Raw genomic sequence first — 24,076 nt, 5'->3', positions numbered from 1 at the left:
TTTATTCAGCTATGTATTTCCACAAGGATGGGGAGATATTTTCCAATCCCAATCTCGAGATACAAATGCAAATTATGAAAAACCTTCACATCATTCTTTTTTGGTGGTGACATGCGTTATGTTGTAAATTTGTAATATTGCATTCATGTATTTTCAATTATTTATGGATATTTGATATTAATCACTTTTTAAATTCATGTATGTGTAATGTGTATATTGAGTATGGAGTCTATTGACTCATTTTTAGTAACTATATGTCTTTAATTAATTGATTCTTCATTTTAATTACATTTCTACATCTTTTTACTTATTAAAGCAATGTAAACTATAAAAAAATATGTTTTTTTTTTTCTTTTGTAAACAACGCACTTCAATTAATATAAAAATCATAATGCCTATTAAAAAGCATTTGTAGGTCGAATGAAAGCCTTAAAAATATTCACGACCGTTACACCCGCTTCCCGTTACGTAACACCTGCGTCTCCTGCATCTCGCGACACTTGCGACCATTACGCGACGTTACCCACAACCGCGATTTCGAACCGTGGACTGGTTCCTGTCTTGGCCAAAGTAGGGAAGGCCTTTTAGTTGATCTCGTAGCTTGGATGAAGGTGCACCCTTTGTTCCATGCTAGTTGCCTCATGTCATTGATCGCAGACACTAAAGATCAATTTTGAAATTAGTCAACTGAAGCACCACTAAAGACCTTGCAACCGAACATACAAGATTTTGAAGAGATCCTTGTAGAAAAAATTTACATCATCGAGGAAAAAGTGGCACGAGTCCAAAGTGGACTGGAAAATCCTTGGAGATGATGAATATTTTAGTGGGAGACATGGAAATTTTTGTGGACAAAGTTGAAGAGTACTTACCATCAAATTCTATAAGGATGTTGACCATATAAGTGGGGTAGAATGTCACAAGACAAGCTTGTTCAATGCATTATGCTTGTGACTGATGTTTTGTGCCCATGGGATGGGCAATCATGTAAATCTTAGTGTAGATTTACGATATTGCTTTAGTGAAAACAGAGACTTTTGGCCATCTTGATGTTTCCTAATAAGAGAGTGAGAATAGCACAGAAAGCTCTTAGAGGAGGGTGAGTGTTCATCAAATATTGTATAACACTATAGCTTTTGTAAATATGCTTAGTCTGGCCTCCCTTGCTAAACACATGATGCTTATGGAGGTGTGATTAATGAATTTTGTTGCTTTATGCTTTGCTGTGTGACTCTTGTTTATACTAATGTTTGCTTACTACTTACGCTTGCTTTATATTTGATGGTTGTGATTTTATTCACGTGGTGAATCTGCGATTTTCTTTCGACTGATTAGTTAAGCTAGAGTGCTCCAACTAGCGCTGCACGGAGCACGACCCTTCACAAGGTGCGAAGTAGTCTGTTCGTGACACATCAACATAGTATGAGAAACATTTTGACACATTTACTCAACAAATGATGAACGGTGTAGTTGAATAAGGTGCATTTGTTGCCTTACCCAAATCCTTTGCAATTTGCATCCTTCAAGAGAATGATTGCTTGAAATACCCTTTGCATCCGTTATGTTAGCCAAAATGCACCACCTTGCTTCAACTCTCACCGAGGTATATGGATGAAGTGATTCACAGGGTTCCACACCATGGTTGGTTCCCCATTTGGACTTTCTTTGCCTATAGGTGGGGGTTAGTGGGGCATATTGTCTTCCCTTTTCCTTTTAAGTTACTTGTCGAAAACCACTACACTGACTTCCTTTTGCCTTTTTTTTGGGGGAAGGGTGGGGGATCTTGGTATTTCTTGTTAGCAAGGGTGACCTTGTTTGCATTTTCCTTCACCTTGTGTTGGAGGGTCAGGGAGTTGAGCATGTCTGCACACAAATATGGCACTGTCAAGTAGTTAATGAAAGGTACAAGGGTAAACCTACAAGGACTAGCTAATAAATAGCTTAGACTCTTCACCATTTGCTAGGTGGAAGGCTAGAAGGTTGGCGTTTGTGATTAGCTTAGCAAAAAAATTTGGCTTAATCCATGAGGGCATAAAAAATTTCAGCTTCCTTACTCATGAAGTTGGGGGATTTTGATGAAAATTAGGCTCACTTCACCGATTACACACCAACTAGGTTTATCCTAGCGAGGAAACATTGAGGGGTTTTAGGTACGAGTAGATTATTCTTGGTGGAGGTAAATAAACTCCTCTGGTTGGGATGACTCTTTAGGAAGAAACAATTTTGAAATACAAATATCTTGAGCTCTTTTTGTGCTTCAATGTAGAGGTAGCATACCCTTAATCCACTGGAAGCTAGTTGGAAGGAGGCAAGGTTGTAAAAGCGAAGAATGGCTCCACAAAAGGATCGAAAGGGAGGTGAGGCTAACAAGGAGTGCCTCCTTTTAAGACAAGCCTGACCAGGTTTGTGTTCACATGCTCAATTGGAGGAGGAAGGAAGGTGTAAGTTTGAATTGAAGAGGGCTCTCAAACATATCCTTGAATAACCCTGCATTGCCTTGTGTCACGAGCTAAGCTTGTTCAGGGCATTATGCTTGCCTGTGACTGCTTGTCTCGTGTGCTTGGAATGGGTTTTCATCATGTAAATACTAGTGTAGGGTTATTTTATGCTAGTAGTGTCTTTGTGTGCCAAATAAGGCAGTATGACTCCTTGGTCACTTTGATGTTTCCTAGTGCCAGAGCAGAATAGCCTAGAAAACTCTTTAGGGGAGGGTGAGTGTTCATTAGTCATTGTAAAACTCACTGGCTATTGTCAACATGTTTAGCCTACTTGCCTCCCTCGCTAAACACACGATGTCAACGGAGGACGTGTTAATGAATTGCGTAGATTCAATGTTTACTGCTTGCTTGCCATTGCTTTCATGAATGCTTACTATTTCCGTTGCCATTTGATTGAATGCTAATGAAAGTGTTTCATGTATGAATGTTGGTAAACAATTGGCTAGCTAGTTAAACAAGAGTGCTTTAGCTAACGCCACATAGCCCTTTCACAATGGTGTGAAAATAGTTAGACCGTGACACTTGGTATCAGAGCCAAGGTTGAGTTGCTACGTGAATTCGATTGCCTTCGTTGTTGGATTTGGAAAGCTTTGGTAAGTGACCATGGCACCAAACAATGCTGAGAGGATCAGCGTGCTGGAAGCACAGGTTGAGGCAACAACCAACAATGTGGCTGCGGAGGTGGCCCAGACGAGAAAACCTGTTGATGAAGTGATGAGATCACAAAAACATCAAGCAGGTTTTATAGGCGACATGTCAGAGGATTTTTTCCGTATGGTTGAAACTTTGAGGTCGCGGATGGCTGTTCCGGATGCAAAGGTGAATCTGATGGTTCTTGCTATGGGGAACTCCAACACTACGGGAGTTAGCAAGACCAAGGTACCAGAACCCAGGATGTATAGGGATGCCCGAGATGCCAAGGAGTTAGAGAACTTCTTATTTGATGTGGAGCAGTACTTTTGCGTTGTGAGGATGACCTCAAAATAGGCAAAGGTGGATACTACGACCATGTACTTGGTTGGTGACGCCAAACTGTGGTGGCGTACCAAGTACAGAGAAATTGAAAATGAAAGCTGTGTAATCGATAGTTAGGCAGACTTGAAGAGAGAGCTCAAGGCCCAATTCTTTCCTGAGAGTGTTGAGTATAATGCAAGGAGAAAGCTGAGAGATCTCACGCATACGAGGTCAATCAGGGAATATGTGAAACAATTTTTTGCTTTAATGTTGGATATTAGGGACATCTCAGAAAAGCACAAGTTGTTCTATTTTCTAGAGGGGATGAAACCGTGGGCAAGAACAGAACTTCATAGGCAAAGGTTCAAGGCTTGTCAACTGCACAAGTCACTGCAGAATGCTTGACTAGCTATGCTAGTAATGATACCACTTTGTCCAAACGGTTTGGCGGAGAGGGAAACAGTGGAAAGTCTTTCAAGAAAGGTAAACCCAAGAGTGGGGGAGCTGACTCTAAATCATCAAACTTAAAGGAAGCTTCATTGTCTCAAGGGTTCAACACACTTAATGGAAAGGGGAAGAGTAAAATTTCGTGCTACTTGTGTGGGGGATCTCACAGAGTGAGTGAGTGTCAACATAAGGGATTATCAATGCTTTACAAGCTTCCACTTTGGGAAAAGTGGTGGAAAGCAAGGAGGAAAAGGATGATGCCCCGAGGGTAGATTCAGTGCGGCTGGTGAGCGCATTAGAAAAGTAGGCAAAAGCACTAAAGTTACACATGCAAAAGGGTTAATGTTTATGGACTTGAGGATCAATGGGAAGAGTACCCACACTATGGTGGATACGGGGGCTACTCATAATTTTGTTTCGCAGTTGGAAGCATGGAGACTCAACTTATCCTTAGAGAAGGATACAGGACACATGAAAGCAGTTAATTCTGTAGCCTAGCCTACTCTAGGAGTAGCCAAGCAAGTGACTGTAAAGCTTGGAGAGTGGGAAGGTCATGCGAATTTCACAGCGGTGCCATTGGATGACTTTCCAGTCATTCTCGTAATGGAGTTCCTAAGGGGGACAAGGGCAGTGCTGATGCCTTCGGCTGGTTCCCTGTGTCTGATGGGAGATCACTCGTGCATGGTGCAAGTCATTGCAACGAAAGGAGACGATGGAAAGTCCCTTTCATCCATACAACTCAATGAGGGATTAGGTCAGGGTGAGCAGACACGTCTAGCCATGGTGGTGGTAGACAAAGAAGTAGGCCAAGAGCAGGAGCCTACGACCATCCAAGCAGTGTTGGATGAAGATAAGGAGGTGTTGCTGGATAAGCTGCCTCACAATTTGCCTTCATGACGGACTGTGGAGCTTGAGATCAAGTTGTTATCAGGAGTGAAACCACCTGCTAAAGGGCTATTTCGGATGGCGCCTCCAAAGATAGTAGAGTTGGGGAAACAGCTTGATGAATTGGAAGCGGGATGTGTTCGCCCTTCCAAAGCACCATTGGGAGCATCAGTGTTGTTTCAGAGGAAACATGAAGAGCATCTACGGAAGGTGTTTGATAGGCTGAGGGGAAATAGTCTGGATTTGAAGAAAAAGTAGTGCACTTTCGCTCAATAGAGCAACAAATTCCTTGGTCATGTGGTTGAATAAGGTCGTATCCGAAGGGGTATGGAGAAGGGAAGGATGATTCAAGAATGGAAGATCCCCACGATAGTGAAGGAGTTGCGTTCTTTTCTTGGCCTTACTAGATATTGCCGAAAGTTCGTTGAGGGGTATTCGCGGAGAATGATTCCAATGACAGGACTACTGGGGAGGTATTGTTGGCTGCACACGCGGGATGATGTGGTTGATTATACCAGAACTTGTCTCACTTGCCAACAAGACAAGGGGGAGCAAAAGAAGTATCGTACTTTCATGGCCGCACCAAAGTACTGTTTGGTAAAGGAGATGACATAATTGTTCCTTGTGACTGTTGTGAAACATTGGGGTGTTCCCCAAGTTATTATTTGTGACCGAGACTTAATGTTCACTGACAACTTCTTGACATAATTTTTCAGGATATTCAGGTCACATCTTGACATCTCTTTGAGTTACCACCGATAGAAAGACGGACAGATGAAGAGATTCAGAGAGCTACTAGAAGAGTACTTGCGCTACTTTGTCAACAACAACTAGAAGAATGACGTGCAACTACTTGATGTGGCTCCGTTCTGTTGCAATGCCCAAAGGAGCTCAACAACCAACAAGAGCCCTTTTGAGCTTGTTACAGGCCAGCAGATGCTGTTGCCTCACACAGTGGGCGAGCTGTACAGACGAAAGAGTCCCAGGGCATACATATTCACCAGAGAATGGAGACAGAATGCAGAGTTTGCCCGAGCCTATTTGGAGAAAGCTTCTACGCAGATGAAAAAGTAGGCATATTAGGGGAGAAAACCGCAGTTTCATGTCATGTGCCTCAAGCCATTCAACGCTGACACCAATGACCTGAGTAGAAGTCAGTCAAACAGAGCAGAGTTGAAGACAGTGCCACCTGATAGACGTGAAGTTGAAGAGATCCTTGTAGACGGAAAGTTCATATCCTCAAGGAAGAAGCGGCAGAAGTTCCTAGTGGAAATGCCTTGATGACAAAGAAATCAGTTGGATTTCTGAGGAAGATATGAAGCCATTCGTGGACAAAGTTGAAGTGTACCTAGCGCCAAAGTCTACGAGGACGTCAACCGCATAATTGGGGAAGAATGTCATGAGCTAAGCTTGTTCAAAGCATTATGCTTGCCTGTGACCGCTTGTCTCGTGTGCTTGGGATGAGTTTCCATCATGTAAATATTAGTGTAGGGTTATTTTTTGCTAGTAGTGTCTTTGTATGCCAAATAAGACTCCTTGGTCACTTTGATGTTTCCTAGTGCCAGAGTGAGAATAGCCTAGAAAGCTCTTTAGGGGAGGATGAGTGTTCATTAGTCATTGTAAAACTCACTAGCTATTGTCAACGTGTTTGGCCTACTTGCCTCCCTCGCTAAACACATGATGTCAACGGAGGAGGTGTTAATGAATTGCGTAGATTTAATGTTTACTGCTTGCTTGCTACTTCTTTCGTGAATGCTTACTGTTTCCGCTGCCATTTGATTGAATGCTAATGAAATGTTGGTAAATGATTGGCTGGCTAGTTAAACAAGAGTGCTTTAGCTAGCACCGCACGGACCTTTCACAACGGTGTGAAAATAGTCGGACCGTGACACCTTGCCATGCCTCAGACAAGGTTGTAAAAGTGAAGAATGGCCTCACCGAAGGAGCGAAAGTCAGAATTGAGGCTAACAAGGAGTGCCTCCTCTTAAGACAAGCTTGCTAGGTTTGTGTTCACAAGATCGATTGGAGGAGGAAGGAAGGTGCAATTTTGAATTGAAGAGGGATCTCAAACATATCCTTGAATTACCCTGCATTGCCTTGCCTCAAAGCACACAAGAGATTTTGACAGCTTTGGGGTTCAAAAAGAATCTATTGGAGCCTCCGCCTTAAAGGAAGAGGGTGTAGGTAAAGGTGCGTTAGTTTACCACTTTACCTAAAAGCTTAAGCTATTAGGTTATAGACCAACAATGTATATTAATCCTAAACACTCCCCCGCATGTGCAGTCTTGTTGCACATGGAGAGATAAAGAAACGAAAAATGACATCCATCATAGAGAATAGGATAATTTTTAGGGCAAAAGACACTGATCTCTCCTAGGGTTTGGCAAAAAGACAAGGGCCTCCCTTGAGGTTTCAAAAATCCTACAAGCCTCCCCTGAGGCATTCCATATACATCCCCTGGCATTTGATATTTGAAACACTTACATCTCTTAAAAGTTAGTTTTTTTCCAAATATAAAGGGAGTTCGGTGTCTTTTTGACAAACCTTAGGGGAGGCTTGTGAAATTTTTGAAACCTTGGGGAAAGTCAGTGTCTTTTATCCTAATTTTTAACAACCAAAAAATACATGTGGGCAATAAGATTAGAACCTAGGTCTTCTAGGAAACCATGGCTTTGATACCATGTCAGATTATCACTCTACAAAAATTTTACGCTATTAGGTCGTGGACTAACAATGTATATGAAGCCTTAACAAGGAGGAAGATCAGAAGAAGACATCCCAATTTTAGAGAAAGGATTCCCTTGATATGTTCGGACTCCATCTATGGACCAAGGGAAAAGGGGCTGAAGCTCCTTAGCATCTCCATTGCCAACAGCAGGATCAGTAGATGCAGAGGATCCCATGGACTCAAGTTTCCTCGAGGACCAGCGGAACAAGGGGATGGAGGAAATTTGTGGAGCAAAGAAGGGGAAAATGAGAACTAAGAGGATTTTGAGAGGGAAGTGAAGAAATCCTGCAGGGATAGAATGTCTTAGGGGATTTGAGCACCAAGGAATTCTTTAGAGCAAGCTTTGGAAAATTACATGTGCTGGGTAGGGAGGGGGGAAGAAAAAGTGAGGTTAAAGGCCTAATCCCTCCAAATTTTAAATCAACTGCCAACATTGAATCATTATCAACAGTCCAAAACTTTTTGTACTCAGTATTGCAACCTGGCACAGCATGTGGACCATTCATAACCACTATGCAAAAACAGCTAAAGAAGCACATTTATTTTGATTGCGATATTCTGATTTGGAAAAGAGATTTGCAGTAACTACAAATACTTGTGCATCAGACATCCAAAGTAAAGGCATACAAAGGAAGTTATTCCTGCACTAGTTCTTAAAGGAACTGACCTATGGGATTTGGAGGCAATTGATAGCGTGTGAATCAACCAATGTATTACCTAAATCAGCCAAACCGGGTGCCTTGTCAGCTAGGTCAACCTGGCCAGGTACCATATCAACAAAGTTAGACCAGCTGGATGCCATGTTAGCAAGGTTATGGATAAATCAGCTTGGTCCCTCTCATTCCAAGGAGAGCACCAGCCAAGCTAGTATGCATTTGGTAATGAAAACACAAATTCCATACGTCAATAACTCCTCACATTCAGGGTAAGATTTAATTCTCTAACATCTCCACAATATAGGAGGTCACAAAAAATAAATCAGACTCCTAACAGATTAAGAGGCAGAAAACCCTATACAAATGCAATACAATCTAAGCCGCTCTACTCACAAGAATCCTAACATATCTAGCTGATTGGTGCATGGGAGGTACATTGTCGGAGCAACCTCTGCGAATAAAAATTAAAGATCAGTAACATGTCAAATAAAAAATTGTTCATTGATTTTTATATTTTTTTTCATTTTCCTTAATGACCAAATAGAAAAAGTAAATTACTTGATATTTTTCTTTGTGCATGTTTTCCAAGTTCCAAACAGGGCCTTATTGTTAGATTACCATTTTACCTAAAAGCTTAGGTTGTTAGGTTGTGGGCCAACAATGTATATCAAGCTTTAACAATTCCCTGCATGTGCAGCCCGATTGCATGTGAGGAGATAAACACGTGATAGATAACACCCATTACAGGGAATACAATAATTTTTGATACACCACACAATAAATGCAGGCAATAACCCTAACTCAGGACCTCTTGGTAACCAAATCTAATACCATGTTAGACCACCACTTTACCAAAAAATTTTAAGCTGCTAGATTGTGAGCCAACAATATATATCAAGCTTTAACAATTATTCTGAAATTTCTTTGATTTTGTATAATCTTCTTTTTGTATAATTTCGGTACAGATAGCTAGGAACATGTAAACTGCAAGCATTCCCTGCATTACTTCTTCTTTGTATGATGGGTTATAGGTTTCATTTTGGTATGCGGTCTTTGCAACATACTTTTATGGCTATCTATTATGATTTAGGAGATTTAAAGAAAAAAAAATGTAATGACCTTGTTTGTGTCAAACAAAACTTCTTGGTAAATGAAAATATGCGATTTAGAAAATAGGAAGTACCATCTTTGATTGTTCATATGTTATGTGGCCATTAATGAAGTGAAGTGTTGGCAATGGTGCATGATTTTATTTTCTTGATAAGCAGATAAGGTAAGGCTTTGATTTTTTTTTTTTTTTAATAAAAGAATTGTATTAAAAGTGGGAAGAATGTACACCAAAAAATTAGAAGGAGAAAGAAAAAGAAAAATGAAAAACAGGGAGGATAAAAAATCCTCCCTTGACATCAATAGAAACTAGTTACAAGGAATGCAACCTAAATAGAGAACTGAACTCAATGTAACACGGCCAACCAATCCTGCTGCAAATCTTCCAGAGAAACATGACGGAAAAAACCATTTGCTGAAACCCACAACAATGCAAGGTATACCACTCCACTATAAAGCAAATTGTCTGCAGTGGCCACACCTTTGAATATTCTAGTGTTCCTTTCCAACCAAACACACAAATACTAGCCATGACGGTGCAACGCCATAGAGATTTCCTATCCTTTCCTTTGCCAAAACTGCTAAAGTCAAGTTTGGTTCACAAATGGAATGGAAGTAGGAAAGGAATGGAATGAAAATTTGAATGGGAAGCGTGATGAAATCAAGTGATAAATTCGATTCCATTCCTATGTACCAAATGTACAGTAAAAGTAATGGTATAAAATGCCTTGAAAGTGTATGGACAGACCTAATTTTCACGAATATACCAAATAACTTATTCCAAATAGCCAACATGCAGGGGGAATGAAGAAAGAGATGTGCACAAGTCTCTTCACTTCTCATACAAAGGACACAAATGTCAGGGGACAAGTATTAATTCTGTGAAAAAAAAAGTGTTATAACATAAGTAAAAATATTTTTATCAGAAAAAAAAAACCATATTGCTCGCTGTAGGGCAGCCGTATTTGCTTGTCTTTGTTAGAATTTTATTTATTTATTTATTTTTTCCTGTATACCACTATAATGAATAATATGGTTTCTGGTCTTAATACATATTTGCTTTGTAATTGCAGGATCATGAAATCTATAGATGATGTTCTTCATCTTTCCCAAATATTTGGTCTTCAGGATTGTGAACCTGGGATTCTTGTGGTTGAGTTTGTCTTTTCAATTGTATGGCAGTTACTGGACGCATTGTTAGATGATGATAGGTTGCTCGAACATACTTCAGAAAAAAAATCTAACTGGCCAACTAAATCACGGAATATGGAAGTAGATGGTCCTGAAAGCTTTAATGAGAAGAGAACTGAATTTCACGAGGGAATTCACAAAATAAATACTTTAATGGCTATTGAGATGATAGGAGTATTCCTTGAAAGCAAAGTAACTTCCAGTATTCTTCACTTAGCACGCCAAAGCATGTAAGTACTTTATTTATTGGTTACATGTTTATTTTTATACTTTTTTTTTTTTGGGTTGTTATTGGTGCAGTCCACCTGCACTCCAGCATTTATTTTGTGGGGTGCGGAATTGAGATCAAGCAGTTTATGGAGTGGGTGCTGTTTTTACTTATAAGATCCCAACTTTCGGGTAGTCATGTGATCAATAAATTAGAGTAGATTACTTCTAATGGTAAATTAGTTGCTTTCTCTTTCTCAGGCCTTCACACTGGAGAAGTTTCATGCAACGATTGCGACTGCTTATGGCAAACTCGTCAGTGTTGAGGAACTCACAACATATGACTCCCAAGGCTCTTTTGCAGTTATCTGATACAAATAACAACCTATTCAGGAAGTGCAAAATGAGTTCACATCAACAGTTCCATACAGTAATGGCTACTGGATCTCTTATATCTTCTGCTGGCCAGTATCATGGAGCTGGTGGTTCTGCACTTTGGCTTCCTATTGATCTCTATATGGAAGATGCAATGGAAACGTTGCAAGTGGCATCGAGAAGCGCTGTTGATGCCCTCACTGGTATAATTCATTCTTTTTAAAGCTTAAATTATAGCTTTATTTTAAAACTAATATGCCTGTAATTCTTTCAACCAGTATTGAACTAAATTCAATGTTGCAGGCTTGGTAAAGGCATTGCAGGCTGTTAACACTGCCACGTGGCATGATACATTTTTAGGTCTCTGGATTGCAGCACTCCGACTTGTCCAAAGGGTAAGAACTCAATTGAAATATTCCTTCAAACCAATGTTTTTAATGCAAGGGCATTAATCTGGGTTGTTAAACCCTTATGAGCCACGGCAAAAATCTTAAGGTATTAACCCTTTTGGAAATTTTACTTTTTAGATGAAAATATGTAAATAAAACTATATATGTTTAAAAAAAAGGAAAAATAAAATTTTAAAAAATCAAATATACTTCATAAACTACTTGTTGGCCATTTTAATACCTTCTTGAATTTTAAGCAAATTACACCAAGAGAGAGTTTGAACATTACAAAGTTTGAATTCTTTTAATCATATAAGATGCAACTCTCAAGTTTTAGGGCATTCCTTTCATATGAACACATGGTTAAAATTTTGTAACCAAATCTAGCTTGAGATTCAGAAAACCAAAAATGCGTAAGCCTCAACTGGAAAGGTGCAAAAGGTGTGCCTTTTGTACAAATGCAGAAGTCTCAATTTATAATGGGTTTGCTCTTTTGAGATTTTGTATTTTAGACTCTGCCTCAAAACCTAATGGCCATGCCTTCATGCAGTGGTGGATTTAGGACCTGTAGTCAGTGGGAGCTGAGGCTTGATCATGCATAATGCATCTTTAATTTTTTAATTTTATAAGATTAACTTCTATCACTATTCATGTAGAATCATAAACTATGATATATCAAATTTAGGCGTAACATTAGAGTACTAATCAAAATAAAGAGTTAACTGTACTAATCAATACGGATACACTGTTACAGTTACAGTTGTCTTTGACGGGTTTTCATGTTTTGAAATCACTCCATAATCAACTCATTTGCAATGTTATTGAAAATGTCTCTCTCAATATAAGTGACTAAGCAATCACTCATCCAACTATTTTTCATGGGCCAAATTTATATTAAATGTTGTCCTAAACTATGACGGTATGTAAATGAATAGTAAAATATAAGTCCATATGGCCACATTTTTTTATTATGGTGTACTGCTGGTGCTGGTGTCAATGTGTATAACATAACTGTATTTAACATTGCAATTTGCTAGTATAAATCAAAACTATTAAAAACAAAATATTTTTAAATATGAGTTGTTCTTGGCTCTGGGGTTTGCATGTGGCTGTGTGAAATGTGGGGATGGACTGGTGGCGTGGCCCGTGTGGCATGCGGAGATTAAGAGGGAGGGAGCAATTTTGAATTGCAAATTTTCTCCTCTATGCTAATCTCTTGAAATTTAACTCAAGACATGTGTGCTTGTAATTTTACTGGGCACAACACCAAAAATACCCAACATCCCTCATATATGTATGAAGGAGATTTTGTCACTTCAGTGGGGGCTATAGTTCACACTGGTGACCATGTAGATCTTTCATGCCTTCATGAGGCAAGCCTTGAGAGGGCCTTTTAAAGCATTGCTTTGTAGATAATATGATCAATGATGAGATGCAGTTTTTTGAATTTGTTTTAAATTTTTTCACATGCAACCTCCTGGTGGCATAGATGTCTGGTAAAGGTTTCAGAATCCAACAGTATTCTACTCTTCATTTTGGCTCTGACACAAGTCATATGGTGTAGAGTGAGAGCGGGAGCATGAAAGTGAGGAGTCCTTTAAGAGATCAAAGGTATATATACACAAAAGAAACACAGGCACACACTTAGCAGAATTTATTCTGGCACTAACCTAAGTCACCATCAAAGAACCTGTGTTTTCAAAATCTGCAGACTTGACGGACTAAATTGAAGAATTGACTGGATTTCTCTTTAATCTTGCCAATATGTGGACTGAAGGTGTTTACACACCTCTCTTAGATTGATTGCGTGATAAAGGTTTTGAGTATGACATTGTTTATGAATCGAAACTGAACCTTGATCTGAACTTGATATTGGTACTGTAGATTTTTTCCTGAAAATAGGAAAGGTGTCAAACGATTTTAGCTAGGTGATAGGTGTCAAAGGATAAAAGGACTTTTAAATGTCTTTTTGATGCAAAAATAGTAAATTAGATAAATCAAAAGGGTGGGGGGGGGGGGTGTGGTTGTTGCCCTTGGTTCTAATTTTTTGATGGTTCTTAAATTTTCATGTTGGGAAATTTACTCTAATATTATTCACTTTTTTGATCCTGATTTTCTTGTTGTTTCTTTTAGGAAAGGTACCCCATTGACTGTCCTTTACCTCGCCTTAATAGCTGCTTATGTATGTTATTGTCTGTTACAACACTTGCAATTTTCAATGTTATTGAGGAAGAGGAAAGCAAGCTTACTGATGAAATTGAACATAGCCCCATTAATCAAGGGAAAGGGATGCAGGTTGTGGGAAAGTGTCGCAAGGATTTGGTTTCAAGCTTACAGTTATTGGGGGACTTTAAGGGCTTGTTGACTCCACCTCCAACTTTTACATTAGTAGCTAACCAAGCAGCTGCCAAAGCAATGATATTTCTTTCAAGTGGCACAGTCGAGGGTGGATACCTCCAGTGTGTGAGCATGTATGACATACCAGTTAATTGCTGTAAGTGATCTTTTGTCTCTTCAATATGTCAGCTAATTCCTTCAAGTATTATGTTTGGGGGAAAGAATTGGATGGTTCTGATATGCAGGATGCAAATGATGCCCTTTGCCCATGTGCATTCAGTAGGCTCTTTTGCAAAAAATTGTCCTGAATTTTGACTTCTGAACCTCTTTCCTAGAATTTGACAGTTTACTTCTGGACTTTCTGAAGGAGTGAAATAATGCTAGTGGTTTTTGTGATAGCCTGATCCGGTTGATAATGTGCAAGGGTATTCTATTCTCTTCAAACAAGTACTGGCAGTTATATATTATTTTTTTTGTAGCCTTTCATTTTTCTGTATTTTGTTTATTGTTCCTTAATTCCATTGATGGTATTTTGTATACCTGTGGACATTTAAATACAAAGTTGGGTTTGATATTGTCATCTTGCTGAAGCTGCATTCTATATTTATTGTTGGAACTGCATGCTTATCTTTGTAGTGCATCATACCTTTTTAACCCCCTTGCAGCTGGAAGCTTGTGGCATTTGATTGTTGAGGCTTGTATCGCTAGAAATATATTGGACACATCAGCATATATTTGGCCAGGCTATGTGAATGGATGCAGCACTCAAATACCTCACAGCATTCATGGCCAAGTGCCTGGTTGGTCCTCTTTGATGAAGGGGTCCCCTCTAACTCAATCACTGATAAGTGCTTTGGTTTCAACTCCAGCTTCAAAGTATGTTTTATTTTCCATTTTTTCGTTTTCCCTGATAATCTGTCTCAAAATTCCAGTACTAACAGCTTACGGAGAGAAAAATGATTAAATTTGATTCCATTTTATATTCTGTCCCTCCCTTTGTCCATAAGTAGTGATTTTTTCTTGTGATCTTTCTGAAACCAGGGAGGCCTTTAAAGTCTATGCCTTATTAATATGTCATTATGTTCAGATTGTCCATTTTTTTTTTTTTTCGGTTCACACTGGTTTCCAATCCAAAAGATTCATCCCTTGTTAAGAGCTCTCATTCAACTTCTCCTGTAGATAGGCAGTCCTTTTTATTCTTTTTTATTCTCTTTTTTTTTTTTTTTCATTTTTAAATTGTGACTATTAATCACTGTTACAGACTGATGTTTCCATCAAATGCCTTTGTCCCCACCAGAGTAATTCTCCTATTTCATTTTCATTTTGTTTCCACAACAATGAAAAAGGCCAGTGTGAATCACTTGAAGGATTCTTTAAGGAGACATGCTGGACTTGACATAACCTTCCAACTCTAACCTAGGCTTGACCAGATGGAATTTTATGTGTTACTTAGGTTAAAAAGAAGGCAAATGAGAAAAGAGAGAAGAGAGAATAGCTGTGTTAACAAAGGAGGAGAGAGAAAAAAAAGTGATCGTCACTCTTTTGGGAGAGCCAACCTTTTTTTCTATTAAGATACTTATTACATTTACAAAAACAAATTTTGAATAATGATTTGCAAAATAACCCTACAAATACTTAACCCCTCTACTAACAAAACACTTCTACTTAACCTCCTAACATTAACGCTATGTTTGGGAGAGGTCTTGGATTTTGGTTTGTGTGGATTTGGATAAGATGTAATACAAAATTGTTTTAAATTTTATCCAAATGCACCCAAATCCAAATCCAAGCCTGAAATCTATGCTCCCAACGCAGCGTAAGAATACGAAGTTTCCCTATAGATCATAAAGATGAGGTGGTATGGATAATATTAAGTCAAAAGCCTTTTTCTAACTACATGATGATGTAGGAAAGAATTGGAAAGTCAGAAAACAGAGAGAGAGAGAGAGAGAGAGAGAGAGAGAGAGAGAGAGAGAGAGAAACTGTACTGATTCAGATTTGATAACTTGCCATTTAATACATTACAAAGAAAGTACTTATACCCCGACATTATGAGAACAACAAAACCAAGCCTTAGTCCCACTAAGTGGGGTTGGCTATATGAATCCTTTTCTGCCAATTTATGCGATCATGGATCATTTGTTTTGATAGATTCAAGGATATTAAATCCTTACTCACTATCTCCTCCCAAGTTATTTTAGGTCTACCCCTACCCCTTCTACTGCTCCCCACAGTAACTAAGTCACTCTTCCTCACAGGTGCACTATAAGGCCTATGTTACAAGTGTCCATACCATCTCAGTCGTCCCTCCCTTATCTTATCTTCTATAGGAGCTACACTTAACTTACCACGAATATGTTCATTCCTTAATTTATCTTTCAATGTTATACCCCTCATCCATCTAAGCATCCTCATCTCGGCAACTTTTACTTTTTGGATATTATGTTTCTTTGTCGCCCAACATTCCGATCCATATAGCATAGTTGGTCTTATAGTTGTCCTATAAAACTTCCCTTTCAATTTTAAGGGTATTCTATGATCACATAGCACACTTGAAGCACTTCTCCATTTTACCCAACCTGCTTTAATTCTATGCATTATATCATCTTCAATTTCTCCTTCAACTTGCATAATAGATCCAAGGTATCGAAATCTACAAGTGCTATTTATTTCTTCATCACCAAGTTTAACTTTGTCTCCAATATTCCTCCTATCATTACTAAAATTTCATTTCATATATTCTGTTTTATTTCTACTTATCCTAAAGCCTCTAGATTCCAAGCTTCTCTCCATAATTCTAAGTCAGCCTCTACTCCATCCCTAGTTTTGTCAATTAATACAATATCATTTGCAAACAACATACACCATGGAACCTCCTTTTGAATACTCTTAGTCAATTGGTCCATCACTAAAGCAAAAAGATAAGGAATCAAAGCAGATCCTTGATGTACACCTATGGTAATTGGAAATTCTCTAGTTTCTCCATCTATAGTCCTTGCACTAGTCATTACTCCATCATACATATCCTTAATGACATCGGTATACCTACAACATATACCCTTTTTTTCTAAAACCCACCATAGAACTTCCCTAGGTATCCTATCATATGCTTTCTCAAGGTCAATAAATATCATATGCAAGTCCCTCTTCTTTTCCTTAAACTTTTCCATTAATCTTCTTAAAAGATAAATAGCTTCTGTGGTAGATCTCCCAAGCATAAAACCAAATTGATTTTCTGAGATCTTCGTTTCTAACCTTAATCTTTGTTCAACAACTCTTTCCCATAGTTTCATCGTATGACTCATAAGTTTAATTCCACGATAGTTATTACAATTTTGAATATCTCATTTATTTTTATATATAGGTATTAAAGTGCTTTTCCTCCATTCATCTGGCATTTTCTTAGTTTTTACAATTGTATTAAATTGATTAGTTAACCATATAATTCCGTTATCACCCAAGCATTTCCAAACTTCAATTGGGATGTTATCTGGTCCCATAGCTTTCCCATTTTTCATCTTTTTTAGTGCAAACTTAACTTCATTAACTCTAATTTTGCGAATAAATCTTATATTTTTAGTCTTTTCCTCATTTGACAACTCTAAGTTTAAGCCTTCTATTTGGTTTTTGTTAAACAACTTACTAAAGTAACTTCGTCATCTTTCTTTAATATCTTCGTCCTTAACCAAGACAATATCATCCTCACTTTTTATGCATTTTACATTTCGTAAGTCCTTGCTCTTCCTTTCTCTAGCTTTAGCAAGTTTAAATATATCTCTTTCCCCTTCTTTTGTACCTAATCTATCATACAAACTATTAAATGATCTATATTTAGCTTCACTAACGGCCCTTTTTGCATCTTTTCTTGCCTCATATTTTTCAAAGTTATCTCTATTTCTACATTTTTGTCACGTTTTATACCAAATTCTTTTTTTCTTTATGATTTTTTGTACATCTTTATCCCACCATCAACTTTCTTTGCTATTGGAGAATCTTCTCCTTGATTCACCTAAAATCTCTTTTGCTATCTTTTTAATAGAACTAGCTAATCTATTCCAAATAGTATTTGTATCTATCCCATCCTCTAAGGTCCAATCCCCATCTTTGATCATTTTATCTTTAAATTTTATTATATTTTCTCCTTTTAGGTTCCACCATCTAGTTCTCCTACACTGGTTTATTTTATCCATTTTCTTCCATTTTTTAATACATATATCTAACACTAAGACTCTATGTTGTGTGGTTAGGCCTTCACCTAGAATAACTTTACAATCCTTGCATGATAAACGATCTACCCTCCTTGTTAAAAAAAAATCTATTTGACTTCTATTTTGTCTACTTTTAAAGGTTGTTAAGTGTTCTTCTCTCTTCTTAAAGCAAGTATTCATTATACTAAAATCATTTGACATAGCAAAGTCTAAGATCATCTCCCCTGACTCTTTTTGTCTCCGTCTCCATATCCATATCCTCTATGTATCCTCTCATAATTTTTATTATCTCTTCCAACGTGTCCATTCAGATCTCCTCCTATAATATTTTCTCAGTCCTTGGTTTGCCTTGTATAATACTATCCATATCTTCCTAAAATTGTCTCTTAAGATTTTCTACTAAGCCAACTTGAGGAGCATAAACACTAATGATATTTATTATCTCGTCCATACCATCTTGATTTTTATAATTCTATCCCTTACTCTAGTTACATTCACAACGCTATCTTTTAAGTTTTTGTCTATAATAATGTCTGCTTCATTCTTATATTTTTCTTTTCCAGTGTACCAAAGTTTAAATCCTGATTTATCAATTTCTCTAGCTTTCTCCCCCACCTACTTAGTTTCTTGAAGGCAAATTATATTAATTCTTATTCTAATCATTGTATCCACAATTTCCATGCTTTTACCTGTAAGTGTCCCTATATTCCAAGTTGCTAATCTAATCCTAATTTCCTGAACTAACGTCTTTACCTACCCACGTCCAGAATGATGCAGGAACCCTCACATATTTGACACCGTACTTGGGCGCCGATTAACTAAATTCTAAGAAATCTAGATTTAAAAATTTTAAACAAAATCCCCAATTTCTAAATCTTAGAACAGAATAATTCGCTAGTGGTCCTCCATCACATTGCATACTAATTCAACCATCCATATAGATGTAATGAGCACCATGTCTTGTGATTGTCCACATATGCTGTGAGGATGGCTTTTAATTAGTTTGTGTTCATTTTTCTTTCCAACATTGATATAATATATATAAATTGATAATTGTAAGGTGATGACTATCTGATTAACTCAGTTTTGCTAATCTCTAATGAGAATAGCCAGTCTTCAATATACCCTTTTCTTTCCCCAAGCCACATACGTTAGATGCTTCTTTGTTGGTAAATTGAACCCCAGGAAACTGAATTTAAACTCATGGATTTGATGGAAGCTTAGCAGAGATCAAGAAAATATATGATATTGCAGTTAATGGATCATATGATGAAAAGATATCTGCTGCTACAATTCTCTGTGGAGCATCGTTACTTCATGGTTGGAATGTACAGGTAATATTGTGTATGCTGTTGTGTTTACCTAACATCAAGTAATAGTTAAATACTTGTTTTTCTCCACTTTTGGTCTAGAATTCTTCTTTGATCCATTTATTCAAGTATGTTTCCATCTATGCTTGCAGGAGCACACTGTTCTTTTTATTACGAAATTGTTGTCACCTCCAGTTCCTGTAGATTACTCTGGGAGTGAAAGTCATTTGATTAGTTATGCTTCATTTCTAGATGTTCTACTTGTTGGAATATCATCTTCTGAGACTATTCATATTTTCTCCTTACATGGCTTGGTAAGTTGTACTCTTCAAAATTTGTCTCTTTTTTTTATTTTTTATTTTTTATGAATATTGAATATGCATAAAAAGGGACATACATACTAATAACAGGTACACAATGAAGTACGCTGAAATTTTCCTTGCCTTACATAGGATAGAACTGTGCAGAAAGCATGCCTTTCCGCACTTTTTTTTTTTGGTGTAGCAGAACATCTGAGAGCAATTCATCTACAAAAACCTATGATGCGCCCTTGCTTCCATGCTTGTACATACATGCGTGGGCACAAGTGCATCATATGGATTTTGGACCTGTCTTATAACCTAAGTTTACCTTACGATTGATATTTGATTGCTAAAAAATGTTCACAACATTACATGCAATGTAAAATCAACACTAGGAAGTTGGGAACTCCTTTGTAAGAATAAAAAGTTTTATACACAGGATGTTGGAAATATTTCAAGACCTTTGGGTTGAGTGGGACCTAATGCTGTTTCATTTTTATGGGCAGGTCCCACAGCTTGCAGGCGCACTGATGCCCATTTGTGAGGTTTTTGGATCATTTTTCCCTAATCTCTGTTGGAGTCATCCAACCGGTGAAGAAATCTCTGCCTATACAGTATTCTCAAATGCATTTATTCTTCTACTAGGGTTATGGAGGTTCTATCAACCATTAATTGAACATATTATGGGAGATGTGCCTTCAGTGGGATCTGAATTCACGCCTGAATACATGTTATTGGTGCGGAACTCCCAACTAGTGTTTTCTGGAAACAATGGGGTTCAAAATCAAAGTGGGAGAGTTTGCAGAAATTCAACTCCTCTATATTTGGAGCCTATATTTATGGAATCTTTTCCAAAGTTAAAACACTGGTACCAACAGAATCAAGCTTGTATTGCTTCAACCCTCTCTGGCCTTGCTCATGGGACCCCTGTACATCACACTGTTGATGGATTATTGAATATGATGTTCTGGAAATTAAATAGAGGTGGTCAACCTTCGACTCCTGGAAGTAGTACTTCATCTGGTGAAGCAGAAGATGTTTGCTGTCAACTCAAGTTTGCTGCCTGGGATATCCTAGAAGCCATACCTTTTGCCCTTGATGCTGCTTTAACAGCTTGTGATCAAGGATGTCTCTCTCCACGTGAACTAGCCACTGGTTTGTCCAATTTGCTTTAGAAAGTCTTAATATGATTTCACTTTTTATGCATGAAAAGCCAAAATGGCAGATGTGTGCAACACATTTTTTGAATTTAGCCTCTTTTATTTCATGGTTGAGAGAGGGTTAAATGTGATGGCAAAAATTTGATACAGCAAACAAAATGTTTTACTTTTGAATCATATTTAATTTAATCTACAGTCAAATCTGAAGAGGCTATGCTAGTTGGTGTTTTTCTCAAATCTTCATTCTGTGACTAAAGATGCAATCGCAGCATGTTTCTCTCTCTGTTTTTCACTTATCCAGAAAACGAATTTTCTTTCAAATGCTAGGATATTTTAAAGGTTTTCCTAATTATGGTATTTTTCTTTGTTTGTCTTTGGGTGGCTGGAGTGGGGTGTTGAGGTAAAGGGGAGAAGAAATGCACTCATGTTATATCCTTTTATAAGTTTTCCTTAAAATTTCCCAACACCAACCCTGTGAAAGAAGTGCACTCATTGCATGCTTTTAACCTTCATATTGTACCTCTCGCCATATGTTTTCCTACATTCAGCAGTATCCTTTTGTAAGTGCAATCTTTCTTGCAACATATCTTGATTTTGAGCAAAACTATAAATTACGAAATAACATAAAGCACTTGAAATGTCCAAAAAAATCCTAAATTGACCAACATCCCTAAATCCAGATTATCCAAATTAATTCAAAAGCCCTAATGTCCGAATCTTGGAGTTGAATGTGCATGCCTAGCATCATCCATAGGTGATACGGGTGACATCCTCCATCAACTTATCTGAATTTGTTAGTTATATAGATTTTACATGTGAGTGCATGTTTTACCTCTTCTTGAACTGTGGACTAGTTTCATTCTAATGTTGGTGTGCTGTTGTTAAACTTCTGCATGGTTTACCTCTTATTTAGCTCAGATGAGCTACAATCTTCGAGCTGTGGTAAGCATTCTGCTTTTATTTAATATCCCAGGGCTAAAAGATCTGGCTGATTTTCTTCCTGCATCTTTGGCAACTATTGTAAGCTACTTTTCTGCTGAAATAACACGGGGTGTACGGAAACCAGCTTTTATGAATGGAACTGATTGGCCAATGCCTGCTGAGTTATCTGTGCTTGAGCAACAGATAAAGAAAATCTTAGCATCAACTGGTGTTGATGTCCCAAGTTTTGCTGCAGGTATTTGCCCAACTAAGATATGTTCTGCACTTATTTAGTTGTATGGTTATGTCATTTTCTAGACAAATTAAATTGCCCATGCATGGTGCTTCTGAAGCAAAGAAAGGAACATGCATTAGCTACATGTTTGACCATCTAGTCCATCATCTTTCTTCTGGATTGAAGTAAACCATATAATATACAAAAAATGGAAATCATATGGATACAGTTCACAGGAGGCGAATTATTGGATTAAACAAATCTATGTTATTGACTTAATATCCTCTCTTGGGGATGAAATGCACTGGATAAATAAATTTTTTTAGCACGTAAAATAATTATCAATCAAGCCTTTATGCCAACTGACCTATTATCAAATGAATATTTTGCTAGTGATTAAGCATGAAAAATGTCATTTTCTGGTGATGATTGCAGTCCTGTTTTCTTTTCATGTGTTAGAGAAATGAATGCTTTAGGTATAATCTAAATGAAGAATTTGCAAGGGCGTAGGCTTGTTTTGCATGCAGGGGAAAGCTTACCAGCTACACTTCCTTTACCATTGGCTGCACTTGTAACTCTCACAATAACCTACAAACTTGATAGAGTCTCGCAGCCCTTCTTGGAGATGACTGGCCGGGCCTTGCATACCCTTTCAGCAAGTTGCCCTTGGCCTTGTATGCCCATCACTGCTGCTTTATGGGGCCAGAAGGTGAAGCGTTGGAGAGGCTTCTTTGTGTTGGCTTCTTCTTGTGCTGTTTTCCATGACAACAGCGATGCAATAGTGCAGCTCCTCAAGATCTGCTTCTTATCCATTCTTCAGCTCAAGACCTCTCCCACCTGCAGTGGTGGTGTGGGTGCTCTCCTTGGTCATGGCTTGGGGTTGCATTTCTCAGATGGGATTTCTCCCATTGCCCCTGGAATTCTCTACCTAAGAGTGCACCAATCTATCAGAAAAGTAATATTCATGGCTGAAGAGATTCTCTCTCTTTTAATGCTTTCTGTTAGAGATATTGCAACTGATGGGTTATCAAGGGAACAATTAGAGATGCTAAAGAAGATGAGGTGTGGGATGAGATGTGAGCAAGTTTCTCTTGCGGCAGCTATGGAGCGCGTCAAGCTTGCTGCTTCATTTGGGGCGGCTTTAGTTTGGATACATAGTGGGTTAAATTTGGTCCAAACTTTAATGAAAGAAACCTTGCCTTCTAGGTTTATATCAGGCCATGGGTTGGAGGTGGTTGAAGGGCAATATGCAGGGGTGGTTGCAAAGCTGAGTGGTTATGCACTGGCATACTTTGCAGTGCTTTGTGGGACATTTGCTTGGGGCGTGGACTCTACATCACCTGCATCAAAGCAGCGGTCAAGAGTTCTTGGCATCCACTTGGAATTTCTTGCAATTGCACTGGATGGGAAAATATCGCTTGGTTGTGATTGGGTCACTTGGCAAGCTTATGTGTCAAGTTTTGTGAGTTTAATGGTGCAATGCACCCCAATGTGGGTGTTGGAGGTGGATGCAGATGTGCTCAAGAGGCTGAGCAAGGGATTGAAACAATGGAATGAGGAAGAACTAGCTTTAGCCCTGCTGGTGACTGGTGGGGTTGGCACAATGGGTGCAGCTGCTGAACTGATTATTGAGAGTAGTATTAGAATTTAGTCAAGCATATTTGTATATGATGGTTTTTGGGCGGAAAGAATAATTATAATGCACCCGTAGTTGTAAATTATTAAGATTGAAATTTTTTTATCTAATGCCATTGATACAATTTTGTAAAATCATTGTTTACACATGCAACAGTTAAATTCATTTTGAAGTTGCATAAAATTCAATGTAGGAGATCTCATTTGTTCATAATTATTATTTGTCATTATTTGTTTTATGATCAAGTCGGAGACAAAAGATGTGTTCTTGAAGATCTCATGGAACTTTGATAAGGAGAGAATCCTTAGCCCCAAAACACAATCTAATCTTTCAAAAGAAATATGAACAATTTTAAAAGTAGACACAAATGTCAGCTTGTTAACCTTAAAAGGAGGAAGAAAGACCTAATTTTCAAATAATTTCCTGCAGATAAGATGAAAAAATATAGGTGTTTTTTTTTTATTTTTTTGGCATAGAAAACTTAACAACAAAAATAAAGACTTTTCAGAAGATCTCCTCTTTGAATAAAG

General features: G+C 38.0%; 1 protein-coding gene across 1 annotated transcript in view; it reads left to right on the top strand.

The window, feature by feature from the left end:
* LOC131155221 (mediator of RNA polymerase II transcription subunit 33A-like) overlaps positions 1 to 23,735 on the top strand; it is a 51,007-nt gene extending 27,272 nt beyond the window's left edge. The window contains exons 3-12 of the mRNA XM_058108203.1: positions 10,349 to 10,696; positions 10,935 to 11,251; positions 11,352 to 11,443; positions 13,571 to 13,931; positions 14,440 to 14,650; positions 19,202 to 19,316; positions 19,445 to 19,606; positions 20,101 to 20,749; positions 21,728 to 21,931; positions 22,438 to 23,735. Of these exons, the coding sequence (XP_057964186.1) occupies positions 10,349 to 10,696; positions 10,935 to 11,251; positions 11,352 to 11,443; positions 13,571 to 13,931; positions 14,440 to 14,650; positions 19,202 to 19,316; positions 19,445 to 19,606; positions 20,101 to 20,749; positions 21,728 to 21,931; positions 22,438 to 23,561 (3,583 nt within the window). The 3' untranslated portion in view covers positions 23,562 to 23,735. The remainder of the gene's footprint in view (positions 1 to 10,348; positions 10,697 to 10,934; positions 11,252 to 11,351; positions 11,444 to 13,570; positions 13,932 to 14,439; positions 14,651 to 19,201; positions 19,317 to 19,444; positions 19,607 to 20,100; positions 20,750 to 21,727; positions 21,932 to 22,437) is intronic.
* Positions 23,736 to 24,076: the final 341 nt, after the last annotated feature.

Source organism: Malania oleifera, chromosome 5 (assembly GCF_029873635.1).
Source record: "Malania oleifera isolate guangnan ecotype guangnan chromosome 5, ASM2987363v1, whole genome shotgun sequence".
Taxonomy (NCBI): Eukaryota; Viridiplantae; Streptophyta; class Magnoliopsida; order Santalales; family Ximeniaceae; genus Malania; species Malania oleifera.
This window is presented reverse-complemented; position numbering and strand designations above follow the sequence as displayed.